The sequence below is a fragment of the Sus scrofa genome, chromosome 15 (assembly GCF_054392235.1).
Source record: "Sus scrofa isolate SSC_HxYL_T2T_F1_AM1 chromosome 15, Sscrofa_HxYL_maternal_Yorkshire_Landrace_v2.0, whole genome shotgun sequence".
In the NCBI taxonomy this organism is placed as follows: Eukaryota; Metazoa; Chordata; class Mammalia; order Artiodactyla; family Suidae; genus Sus; species Sus scrofa.
The window spans coordinates 24,953,602-24,967,045 of NC_139397.1; the positions used below are offsets into that span (position 1 = coordinate 24,953,602).

Sequence of the window (13,444 nt, forward strand, 5' to 3'; positions counted from 1 at the left end):
TGGCAGCTACAGCTCTGATTTGACCCCTTGCCTGGGAACTTCCATATTCTGCAGATGCAGCCCTACAAAGAAAAAAAAAAGTAGAAACACATGTGCTCAATCCACTATACTGTGCCAAACACCTTTCAAAAACATCTAAGTTAGGAGTTCCTGTTGTGGCGCAGTGGAAACAAATCAGACTAGGAACCATGAGGTTGCGGGTTTGATCCCTGGCCTCGCTAAGTGGGTTAAGGATCTGGCATTGCTGTGGCTCTGGCATAGGCCAGCAGCAACAGCTCCAATTTGACCCCTAGCCTGGGAATCTCCATATGCTGAGGGTGCGGCCCTCAAAAGACAAAATAAAAAAATCTCTAAGTCAAAGTTTCTAACCTTTTTCTTCACAGGGAATATCTCTGTTCTTATATAAATGTTGGAGTGTAAATGAAAGGATAAATGAATTGGCTACTCAACTTCACTGTCATAATCTAAGTTCCATATTTATATGTCAAGAGAAAGAAGAGTAAACTCTATCCATCTATGGAAGGAGAGGCTATAGAAATGAAATTAATACCAGAAACTGAAATCAGGGTTGATTCATAACCTGGGTCCACTATTCGTTCTATTACCCAGGGAAAACTACTTCTCATTCCTTCAATATTCTTAACTGCAAAATGGTTTAATAATGGCGGTACTTACCTTATAGAACTCTTGTGAAGATTAAATGGATTAATCTGTCTACAATGTTTAGAATTGTGCACTGCACAAAATAAGATTTAGGAAGGGATGGTCATTGTTTGTATTATTCTTCTCGTAATGCATGAAACCAGGCTTTGGTTCAGTCAAAATATCCTGGCATTTGAATGAGAATAATTGTACCTTGAAGGTCAAGACTACATTGTTTTGTTCACTAAGTTCAGTAACCTTACTTTAACTTCTAGGTTGAAATCAATGTGGTCTCAATTGTCATTAATTAAATTCTCAATGATAGTTCAAAACTTTTAAAATTAACTTTATTTAACATTATTTCATTACCTTACATTTTTTAATGTACTCATCATGGAGTCTTAGAAAGAACACATGTTTTAGAGAGAGAAAGACCATCAAATGTGTAAATTTGACTGAGATGGTTAATCTCTGTGAATCTCAGAATCTTCATCTATGAAAAGAAAAGTTATAATAGCAGCCTTATAGTTTTTCTATGACAATTTGACATAATATAATAATAAATGTATAATTTTCACTAGAATTCTAGCTACCTGACTACTTTTTTATCTGTGCCACATTGCAGGGTCTCTGCTTCCAAAGGATTACTCAGTACAAGTTAATAATGTACATTATTAAAATTTTGGAGAAAGGAGTATAAACTGAACAGAAAATAAGTTACTATAACTGAAGAATCCAGGAATGGAGAGTACTGATTTAAGAGCTTATACACTTTAAACACAACTTAGAGAACAATCTTTTTTGTACTTTCAGTTTAGATATTTTGTTGGATTTTGCAGTTCATTTACAGACATAGTACAATATTACTATGATCATTATTAAGTGTATAGAAAATAAAATCTGTATTCCATATTAATTTGGAATATAATTTTATTTATGTCATTTAAGAAAAAGAAAAGTTAATGTTAAGACTCTCATTGACGAGAGAGAAGAAAAATATAAACACTGAAATGTACTGTAGTTTACATATTTAAAAGTCAAAGTGATTTTGCTTTTTCCCTTAGAAACAGTTTGAGAATTTAACAAAAGAAATCAGAAAGCATTATAGTTTAATAGCTTTTTATTATTAGTTAATAAGATGATTGTCTCTTTCATAAAAAAATCTTTTCATTTTTATAGATAAGAAACTGTGGTGGGCAGACCAAAACTTAGCTCAGCTTGGAACCTGCAGCAAAAGAGATGGAAGAAACCCCACAGTTCTAAGAAATAAGACTTCTGGGGTTGTTCATATGAAAGTGTATGATAAAGAAGCACAGCAAGGTAAGTCACACGGTAATGAATTTGTGCTGCCTTTTGAATATATAATGTTCTCTTTTTTCATATTATTTTCAATTCAACAATTGAAGTTTCCTATTTTTGCTCTTAATGAAAATGCTGCTTCATACTGTAGAAGAAATGCCTTTAGCATAAGGTATATAATGAGCTTTCAAAACATTAGCAAAGCTGCCCAAGGAATCTTAATTTGTCAGGTCTTCAAAGAGGTCTTATTCAGTTCTTGATTTAAAAATATAAGACTAAGGGAAAAAAAATGCCAGCAAAATATAGTCACTGTATAATTAAGCCCAGAAACTAAATAAATGAGTGGACTTCAAATAGACTATGTTGATGCAAGAATTTCATAACAAAAAGCACCACATTGTTTGGCTCTAAGCATTTGGCTTTTTTTGTTTTTGCTTGTCCAAATGGTGTGCAGTGAAATGGAGTGAGAGAACTAACAGATGGTTTACATAGGTGGACTTGTCACAGTGCCCAAATGGCAATTAGATTAGAGATGCCAGCCAGTACAGCCCCACACCTGCTAGACTTTTCTTAGTTTGGGGTTCATGATCCATGACATTAGCAGAACTCCCTTCCTAGAAAAAAATATTGTTTTGTATTCTGCTCTCCTTAATCTCTGCCGTGAAAATCCTTTGCTTCATATACTTTCCTCTTAGGAAAAATTTTCAAGAAAATTTAAAAGGATTTTTAGCTAAAGGATTTGGGCATGTAGACCAAAGCAGATTAAGAGAAGAAATAAGAAGAGTGAACCAAGGGGATCACTAATTCTGAACACAGGTGACAACAATCAAGCAGGCAGGACTGATTAGCAATATCAATTGAGAGTCATTCCTGCATATCTGGAGTCAAAATGAAGACCAGATTCAACATGGTTGCCTTTTCTGAAAAAAGCTTGGGTCAAATTTTGGTCTGGAATATACTTTCTTGTCTGGAGTAGCAGGAACTGTATTTCTTTATCATGAAAAAAAATATTTTTAAGATAATTGATTTATAAAACAATCTGAACTGATTCCTGGGATCCTTTCATGATTCAGAATAGATCGACACCCAAACTCTCATGCACAAAGCTGTATTTGTTTTCTGATACATATATTTTTTTTTGGTCTTTATCCATAACAATGAACAGCAGTGTTTTCACTGGGAATTATGTAAGAGAAACATTTTTTTATCAAAATAATAATTCTGGCATTCAAGCCATAGAAAATAGATATATAACTGGCAATAAAACACAGGTACTCAATAAATAAAATATGGCATTTTTGTGAATTTCAATGCAATATACTTGTGAAGTGTGAAAATTTATAGTACTATGATAAACCTTTGGTTCATCGTCTATACTGAATGAGATTGTATCTGAGAATCTACAACATTACACAACAGAGCAGAAAAGAGAGACCATAATTCCAAACCTCTTAAAAAATCTACATTCACTTCTTCAAAATGTGAACAAACACATACTTTATTTGCAAATGTAATTACTATATCGAACTTTTCCAGATACAATTCTAATAAAGTTTCTTTGAGGAAAAATTCAGTGTATCATGCTTGTCCCAGAATATTCATGTCAACAAGATCCCCCTCATCCTTTAAGAATTTGATCCTGTAGGTACAGTTTTGGCTTCTAGGCACTGTGAAAATATCACCAAACTGACAAAGACCTCTAGTACTTAGAAATTAATGGTGTAATGTGACTAAGCTTAAAATACAGAGAAAATACTGTTTTTACTAGAAGAATATGCTGATAAAAGCATCTGTATTAAAGACAATCCCATTAACAGAGTCACAGCAGGGAGCTTAAAAGCTTCATTAGTATGAAATATGAGCAATTTAGGACTATTTAAGGTGTTAACATTACTACCACTTTGGATTTCAAAGTACAATTACCTACTTCATTTATCTTCTTTGACATAGATCACTGGAGAGCTGAGACTTCTTGTTAGCCAAGTGGACCTTCTAGCTCCACTAGAGAACTGAAGAATGTAGTTTCGACATCAATCTCATTACAAAAATACTAAGCCAAGCCAGTATTTCTAACTTGCTAGATAGTCACTATCTAAATTATTGCTTTAAAAAATTTCTTTAATATTTTTCCTACATCAAAATCAAATCTATATTGAACAGGCAAAGATTCTTATTGAAATAATGATTCTTTTTTTAAAACTTTTTCTTTTTCATGATCATTTGCCTTTAGAGAATAAACAAATGGAACATGAAATATATGTTGTACAGAATGATTGTTGACATGGTTAATTTTATTATTTACAAAAAATGTAATACATTATATGTTTCTATTATTTCTATTGTGTTTAAAAATGCACAGTCCAGAAGCTCCCTTTTCTTCTTTTTTCATTTTTTTTTTTTTTTTTTGCTTTTTAAGGGATACATCTGTGGCATATGGAAGTTCCCAGGAGGCTAGGGGTTGAATCAGAGCTATAGCTGCCTGCCTACACCATAGCCACAGCAATACCAGATCCAAGCCACATCTGCAACATACACCACAGCTCATGGCTACCCCAGATCCTTAACCTACTGAGCAGGGCCAGGGATCAAACCTGTATCCTCCTGAGGATTCATTTCCACTGAGTCACAATGGGAACTCCTTTCACATGTTTTTGATATTATCAAGATTATATAATCCCTCATTTTCTCTTGTTTTTATAAATCATTATGTAATCCATTTTTCTTTACTTCTTCAATTCCTTTATTTTCCCTCTCTCCATTTGGTGTTTTTTTTTCAACCTTAGTTAACTATCACTTTTTAATCTCTTCCCAAAATTTGAATCTTTCGTGGTAGTTGAAATAAATCTATACTCAAATGCACATCTCTATAGACTGGCATTATATTATTATGCATTCACATGCTTTCTATAAAATGAAATGTGCATGTAGTCAGTATAGAATTATTATAGCTTTAGAAATATAATTGTCTTCTGTTGAAATATTCAGAGAACTAAACATTCATCTTAGTATGGTTAGTCAGCTTGGGAAAAAAGGGAATACATCAATTAATCTCCATTAGTTTATGTAAGAGATAAATGTAATCATTTCAAAAGTTCAAGTCAACTCAAATCCTAGTCTGTGGACCTACATAAGAACTACTGGCAGTTATTGGAAATAAGCAGAGAAAGTGGTAGACCTCCTGATGAGAAGTCTCCCCAGATGAGAATATTTCACGTCAAAAATGACAGAACTTGTGACAGGTTTGATTGAACAATTAAATCCCATCAGACTGTCTAGAATTTAAGAGATGAGAAATAATGAGCTTCATTGGTATTTTGAATTTTCCATAGAACACTATTAATATATGGCTTTCAACATGCTTTGTAAATCTCACTAGATTTACTGCACTTCATATAAGTTTGAACATCCACTAAATGGCATTTCATGTCCTAGAATAATAAAAATGTTGTAAAAATGGGATATTTAATTAACTTGTTGGATGAGATTGTAAATTACTTAACTTCATGCTACCAGCTATAATTAGCACATTGGGCCTAGTAAATTCAATGGAACATCTTAATTGAAGGCCTACCTATGATCACCTGACTAATATTTGTCATTGCTACTACACAGTAATAAGGAAAATTAATATGCCAATTAATTAGATAAGTCTTATGGGTGTCTTTTAAATATATTTCAGAAGAATTATGTTCCTTAGAATGGCAAAATTTAGTTCCTCACTTTAAAAAAAAATAGATTTACATATATGTATATATGTACCTCTTCTCTTTTAATGGTATGATTTTTCAGTTGAGTCAGTATTGTAATTTAATAATTATTTATTGGAGACATTTGGATAAAATGTTCTTGAAAGGAAGTAACTGTAGAGTTTAAGTGAAATTTAGAAGTCAAAAAAGTGATTTCTGGGACTTTCCATTGCAGTGCAGCAGAAACAAATCTGACCAGTGTCCATGAGGTGTGATTCCAATCCCTGGCCTTGGTCAGTGGGTTAAGGATCCGATATTGCCGTGAGCTGTGGTGTAGGTCACAGACACAACTTGAATCCCATGTTGCTGTGGCTGTGGTGTAGGCTGCCAGCTGTAACTGCCATTAGACACCTAGCCTGGAAATTTTTATATGCTGGAGGTACAGCCCTTAAAAAGAAAATAAAAAGTCAAAAAAGACATTTCTTGGTTTCTGTGATCTTGATATGTTACAAAGATCTATGACCATGTTGACGACGCATTGATTTCCTTTTGCTTTTTTAAAACTATGAATCTTCTCAAGTATCTTACTTTATTTAAAAAATTAATTATTTATTATAAATGTATTTCTATTGAGACATAATGGACAGATAATGTTTAAACATATAATGTGTTGATTTGCTGTGTTTATATATTGCAATGATTATAACCATAGGGCTATTACATCACATAATTATCATTTTTTTGTAACAAGAACAATTAAGATCTAATTTCTTAGCAATTTTGAATTGTATTCAAATTGTATTTGATGTTAAATTGAAACTTAAATTGTTTATACTATTGACTATAATCACTATGCCATGCCTTTTTTTTTAGATCAGACTTCAGCCAGAAACTGCTACTTCAAATTCTTTAAGGGAATAAAATATGATACTAACCAATGTGAACCAGCTGCATTTATAAATTGATAATAGCATAAACATTTGTTCAAATTTTTAATATTGAGTGATACTGTCTTTAGTTTTCTTGAATTTTACGTTTCTTTTGTTTGTTTTCCTTCTTTGTAGGCAGTAATTCCTGCCAACTCAATAATGGTGGATGTTCTCAGCTTTGTTTACCAACGTCTGAAACAACAAGGACTTGCATGTGTACAGTGGGATATTATCTCCAAAAGAACCGCATGTCATGTCAAGGTATAAGGTTTTGAAAAATCTTGGATTCAGATTCATTTACTTCATCTATACAGGTTTTAGGCAATTAACATCAGTCAAAAAATTAGGAAAAATAATGTTAGCTTGTTATTAGGACAATGGTACTCATATATATGGGATTTTTTAATGTGTCTAAAATTTTTTTTTGGCTACACCTGCAGCATATGGAAGTTCCCAGGCCAGAGATCAAATCCAAGCTGCAACTACAGCCTATACCACAGCTCTAGCAACTCTGGATCTTTAACCCACTGCTGGGCCAAGAATTGAACCCACACCTTGGCAGCAACCTGAGCCACTGCAATCAGATCCTTAACCAGCACAGAGGGAACTCCCTAAAATATTTTAAGTGATGCTGTTTTTGTAAAACATCCCAAATTTTTAGTTATTTTCAGGAACTACAGTTTATTATCAAGCCTTTAACCAAACACTGTAGAAACTAACTTCAACTTAAACAAGCAAAAGTTTGAGTGAAAAAACAGTGGTTGATTGTTTGCAGTTACTATCCAATTTGAATTTAGTTACATTTACTTTCAAGTATTTAGGAGAAGATACCAAAGAATATGTCGTTCCTCAGGTTTGCTTAACTGAAGGAGAAGAGCATTGCAGAAGATCTGAAATCTAAGAAATCTGCTTCCTATTTCTTGCTTTCAGAGTCTACTTCTAGAAGAGCTTTGGTTCTAGAATGATCTTTCCATCCAGTGATCATAGCTTAATTTTATTTTTTAAAAAGTTTTCAATCTCATATGAGAAATATGTATGTTAATATTATCATATATTTTATTTTAAATCAAATGTTTATATGACACATTTTGCAACAGACATTGTTCTGAGTACCTGGAATATATTAATTCACTTAATTCTCCTAATTAAGTGAAGTAGGTCTCTCGTTACCTCCATTTAGAGATAAAGAAACTGAGAAACAAAGACATTAACTAGCTTGCCAAAGTCACATATTGTTTTGATTTTCATTTCCATGATAATTAGTGATGTTGAGCATATTTTCATGTTCCTGTTAGTCATTGTCTCTTCTTTAGAAAAATGTCTATTCAGATACTTTGCCCATTTTTAAATGGGGTTGTCTGGGTATTTTTTCATATTGATTGTTTGAATTCTTTGTATATTTTAGATATTAACCCTTTATGAGATATCATATTTTCTCCATTCTGTAGATTGCCTTGTCATTTTGTTGACAGTTTCCTGAGGGGTGCAGAAGCTTTTTAGTTTGATGTAGTACCATTTGTTTACTTTTGTTTTGTTGTCTTTCTTTTTGGTGCCAAACTGAAAAAAAAAAATCTCAGAGACCAAAGTCAAGGAGCTGGCTACCTATGTTTTTCTTTTAGGAATTTTATAGTTTCAGGTCTTACATTTAAGTCTTTAATTCTTTTTGAGTTTACTTTTGTATATGGTGTGAGAAAGTAGTCCAGTTTGATTCTTTTGTATATCCAATTTTCTTAGCACCCTATATTGAAGAGGCTATTTTTTTCCACCATTGTATAATCTTGCCTCCTTTATCATAGATTAATTGACCATATAAATGTGGCTTTATTTCTGGGCTCTCTATTCTGTTCTGTTGAACTAAGTGTCTGATTTTGAGCCAGAGTCATAAAATTTTGATTACTGTAGCTTTGTAAAATATTTTACAATCAGGGAGTATGATGCCTTTAGCATTATTCTGCTTCCTCAAGATTATTAGGGTCCTTTGGCATTCCATACAAATATTAGGATTATTTGTTCAAGTGTGGTAAAAAATGCAATTAGTATTTTGATAGAGATTGTATTAAATATGTAGATCACTTTGGGTAGTATGAACACTTTAACAACATTAATTCTTCCAATCCAAAAGCGTGGTACATTATTCCATTGTTTTGGGTTGTCTTCAATTTCTTTCGTCAACATCTTAATCATTTTCAAAGTATAGTCTTTCACCTCTTTGGTTAGATTTATTACTAGGTACTTTATTCTTCTTGATGCAGTTGTAAGGGGAATTGTTTTCTTAATTTCTCTTTCTAATAGTTTTTTATTAGTATATAGAAATGCAACAGATTTCTAAATACTAAGTTGGTATCTTGCAACTTTACAAAATTCATTTATTAGTATTAATAATTTTATTTTTTTATTTCTGTGGTGTAGTCCTTTAGGTTTTCTATATATAATATCATGTCATCTTTGAACAGTGACACAGTTACTTCCTCCTTTCCAATTTGAATTACTTTTATTTCTTTTTTTCTGTGTATGGCCGTGGCTAGGACTTCCACTACTATGTTGAATAGAAGTGGTGATAGTGGGCATCCTTGTTTTATTCCTGGCCGTAGAGGAAATGCTTTTAACTTCTCACCATTGTATATGATGTTAGTTGTGGACTTGTCATATATGGCTTCTATTAATTTGAGGTGTATTCCCTCTATACCTACTTTGTTGAAGCTTTTTTTTTATCATAAATGGAAGTCGAATTTTGTCAAAAGCTTTATCCATGTCTGTTGTGGTTATCATATGATTTTTATCCTTAATTTTGTTAATGTGGCATGTCACATGGATTGATTTGTGGATATTTAACCATCTTTCCATACCTGGCATAAATAATATTTTATCATCCATTGTGTAGAATCCTTTCAACATATTGGTGAATTTGGTTTACTAGAATTTGTTGACTATTTTTGCGTCTTTGTTCCTCAGTGATATTGCTGTGTGATTTTCTCTCTTTTTTTGTGGTGTCTTTAGTTTTGGTATTAGGGTAATGCTCTTCTTACAGAATAGATTTGGAGATGTCCCATCCTCTTAAATTTGTTTGGAATAGTTTGAGAAGGATCCCAAGATCCCAAAAGTAGCTGCTGCTAGTGTCTCAGTCTTCAGGGGGTATCCCAATTGCCACTTGTCTCTCAGAGAGGCTCTTCAAGATCAGCAAGTGAATCTGACCCAGGCATCTTTCAAACAACTAATTCTGTGCTGGGACTTGGAATATATGAGATTTTGTGTGCTCTCCTTAAGAAAGGAGCCTCTGTTTTCTTTATTTCTCTGGCTCTCCCAAACATTAGTCCAGCTGATTTTCAAAGCCCCTCCTATACATCTTGTTGTGTATCCTTCTTTATATCTTTAGTTGTGGAGAATGATTTCTGCTTACCTTCATATTGTTCTTAAAGACAGTTACTTAGTATACAGTTGTAATTTTGGTGGGCCTGTGGGATAAGATGAGTTCAGGGTCTTTCTATTCTGCCATCTTGATACCCCTCCTGCTTATGAAATTATTTTAATGTTAAGCATTCATTTTGGACTTTTTTTTTAATATAGGTATAGAGTCATTTCTTATGTACTCGGTTCATGAAGGAATCAGGGGAATACCTCTGGAACCAACTGACAAAATGGATGCTTTGATGCCTATATCAGGAACTTCATTTGCTGTGGGAATAGATTTCCATGCAGGTAGTAGCTTTTTATTCATAATTTGTGTTTATTGCTTTCTCTCAATTTATTAAACATGACAGAAATGTAACCTTTCCATCTGTACTCTGATGTTCATGATGAGGAATAAGAAAACAAATTAGAAATGAAATTCTAAGGCTAACGCAATTGTTTTAAAAATGCTTTCTCTGGGAAAAAAAATCAAGTAAAATTTTCCTAAGATACAGCATTTGAATTGCAAATCCATTAAAATGTCATGATTGGAATTTAGTTGGTTCATTTTTACTTCTATATTTTAAAATTTTTTGAATGACACTTTTACTTTTATCAACTATAAATATAAAAATATATAAAACATGTTGGTTTATTATTTACTTAAACATAATCATTTAAGGTATTTTTAGGATGTGTTGATCAATTCTAATATAGGTAGTATCAAATTAAATTCAAATAATGGAAATAATTATAAATGCTAAGCCTTTTTATATTACTTTTCAATACAGTAGCTATCATTTCAGAGTCAAATTTTTACTTACCTTACCTTCTTATTTTAGCAAACAGTGAAAGAAAGAAGATTGGACACTGTCATTTTGTTATGTCTAACAAAAATGTGTGATTGGGAATTGATAGTAGAAACTATTAAATTTACTAAAGTAAATAAGTTTTTTATGCTAGTTGCTAGATTCAGATTTAGCATAAGTATTAATATTTAGATTTGTTTTTCTACACTTCTCTCATTAATATTCAGATTTATTTTTCTACACTTGAGGGATTAAATTTTGAAAAACAAGTCTCTCTGACTCTCATCCAACTAAATCACCTGCTTCCTGAGTTAATGTTTGAGTGTTAAAGGTACATATACAATGTTTCCAGTATTTTCTTTATATATTTGTAAATTAATTTTAACAAATGTTAAAAATTGTTCTTTGATATGTAATCTTAAAGAAAAAAAATCCTTAAATATCAGCACATGAGCTTCAGGTAGTAAGCCTCTTTTTATCCCTTAGCTCTAACACGTTTTGTTCAATCATGTGTTAATGAAATTTTTGACTACAAATTTATGAATTCGGGGGATTTTCACATACAGTTTAATGATGATTTTTTTTCTTAAGTAAATTATTTGCACCAAATATTTGGAATCAGAGGCAAATTTCTTATATTTCTTAAATGGATTTTCCAAGGGGAAATGTAGAAAATATAGCATGTTTTACTGAACAATATGTTACTTTTGCCTAAATTAGTGAGGTTTTTTTTTTTTTTTTGTCTTTTTAGGGCTACATCTGTGGCATATTGAGGTTCCCAGGCTAGGGGTAGAATCAGAGCTGTAGCTGCTTGCCTATGCCACAGCAACACAGGATCCAAGCATCCAAGCTGCATCTGCAAACTACACCACAACTCATGGCAACGCCAGATCCTTAACCCACTGAGTGAGGCCAGGGATCCAACTGGTGTCCTCACGGGCATTAATCCAATCTGAGCCATGACGGGAATTCCAAAATCAGTGCAATTTTTGATCAAACAAGACTATTGAATCCAACTTCATTATTTGTGGAAGCCTTACTACCCTACCATGAATAATCTACCCTGCCTCTTATTTACATGCATATTGTTCTTTAGAATTTTATTGTATAGGATTTAGTAGGTACAAAACTAAAAAAATTTTTAATTTCCTGAAAAGATTTTATAAATACATGCATATATATATTTTACTAAGTATCCATACTCCTTTGTTTTATCTAGTTTCATGCATTGATTCCTTTAAAGACTCTATATGATTTTTTAAAGTATTTGATAAGTTTCCAAATGCAAATATTAAATAAACTCTTTAGTCAAATGTCCTGATTAGATCATTAGTAAATCTCTTGTTCTTTAAGGGCAACCTGATTCTTTGTATATGTTGAATTCACTCTCTGAGGTTTTGTATTGGTTCTGAAATTGTTAAATTTCATATAATGTACATGTGAGAGGATTTTATTTGCAAAGAATGGTATTCTCTGTTTCTAAATTCTTATTAATTATTAATATTTTATATAAATATTTTATATCAAAGTAGTTTTTCAATAGAGTAATTATTAGTTATTAGTTAAAATTTTGTTTTCTTCATGTTGTGCCTGCCATGTTTTTAAATTACATTCCTGTAGAGAAATTATTTTTAAGAAAGTAATTTCTTTTAAATATCAAATGATATAAACATATGGAATGGTCATATGAAATTAGAATGGTCAGGGGAGTCTATTAAAATTTCCACTGTAAATCAGAAAGCATCAAGATATAACTTGTTTTGAAATCAAAGAGGGCCAGAGACCTCGAGTCCAGTGAAACACATGGTAGGAAGAAGCCAGACTTTTGCAACAGACAGCTTGGATTCTAATACCAGTTTAACTACTTACTAGTTTTATGACCTTGGGTATATTACTTAATTTTTCTGAGGCTCAGTCTCCTCACTTTTGAGTGTATGGGTATATTTATATCAATGTTTGCCAGCATTTGGCACAATGATTGGTCTACATGAATGCTCAGAAAATAGCAAAGATATCTATTAGTAGAAAGAAATAAATTGTAGAAATTAGAATAAGTGATATATATTTACAGATATGCTCTACAAGCTGTATTTAAACTTCCAGTTAGCAAATAATTTATTTTCTGTTCTTTTTGTACTATTTTTTCTGTTCAGCTATCTGCATAGATTAATAGTTGTTTCTTAACTTCTTGGGGACAGAAATAGTAGGTTAGTAAATGTCTCTATTTAAAATTAACTAACTACTGCAATAATGATAATGAGAAATCTGTAGAGCATATATGCAAAGATTAAATAAAATCAGCAGCTATACAGATGCAGAGCAAGTAAGAGAAGTAAGAGGTCACATTCTCCTTCTCCTACAAACATGTCAAGAAAGCACAGCTGCATGTAAAATGACTTGCACAAAACATCAACTGAAGCTGGCAGAAGAACTTAAACCTCCATAAAGGCAAGAAACTTGACATAACTAGGTAAAACAAAAGAAAAAAAGAGAGAGAGAAAAGGAATCAGGATGGGACTAGCATTCCTGAGAGGGTGCTATGAAGGAGAAAATGAACCTACATCCTGGGGAGCCACCTAAGTGATGGAAAGATCAGCCAAGTTGGAGGGACCTCAGAGTCACCAAGAAAAGCATAGCAGCTGGAGAGAGGGTGGCAAAGCAGAGTGAGAGCCACACAGATCATCTGAACCAC

At 32.4% G+C, this 13,444-nt stretch overlaps 1 protein-coding gene across 5 annotated transcripts in view; it reads left to right on the forward strand.

The window, feature by feature from the left end:
* The window catches only part of LRP1B (LDL receptor related protein 1B), a 1,884,722-nt gene that overhangs the window by 1,366,432 nt on the left and 504,846 nt on the right, over nt 1-13,444 (forward strand). For all 5 annotated transcript variants that reach the window (XM_084998912.1, XM_084998914.1, XM_021076285.2 and 2 more), the window contains 3 exons: nt 1,822-1,962; nt 6,692-6,817; nt 10,121-10,252. In XM_084998912.1, coding sequence (XP_084855038.1) covers nt 1,822-1,962; nt 6,692-6,817; nt 10,121-10,252 — 399 coding nt within the window. The remainder of the gene's footprint in view (nt 1-1,821; nt 1,963-6,691; nt 6,818-10,120; nt 10,253-13,444) is intronic.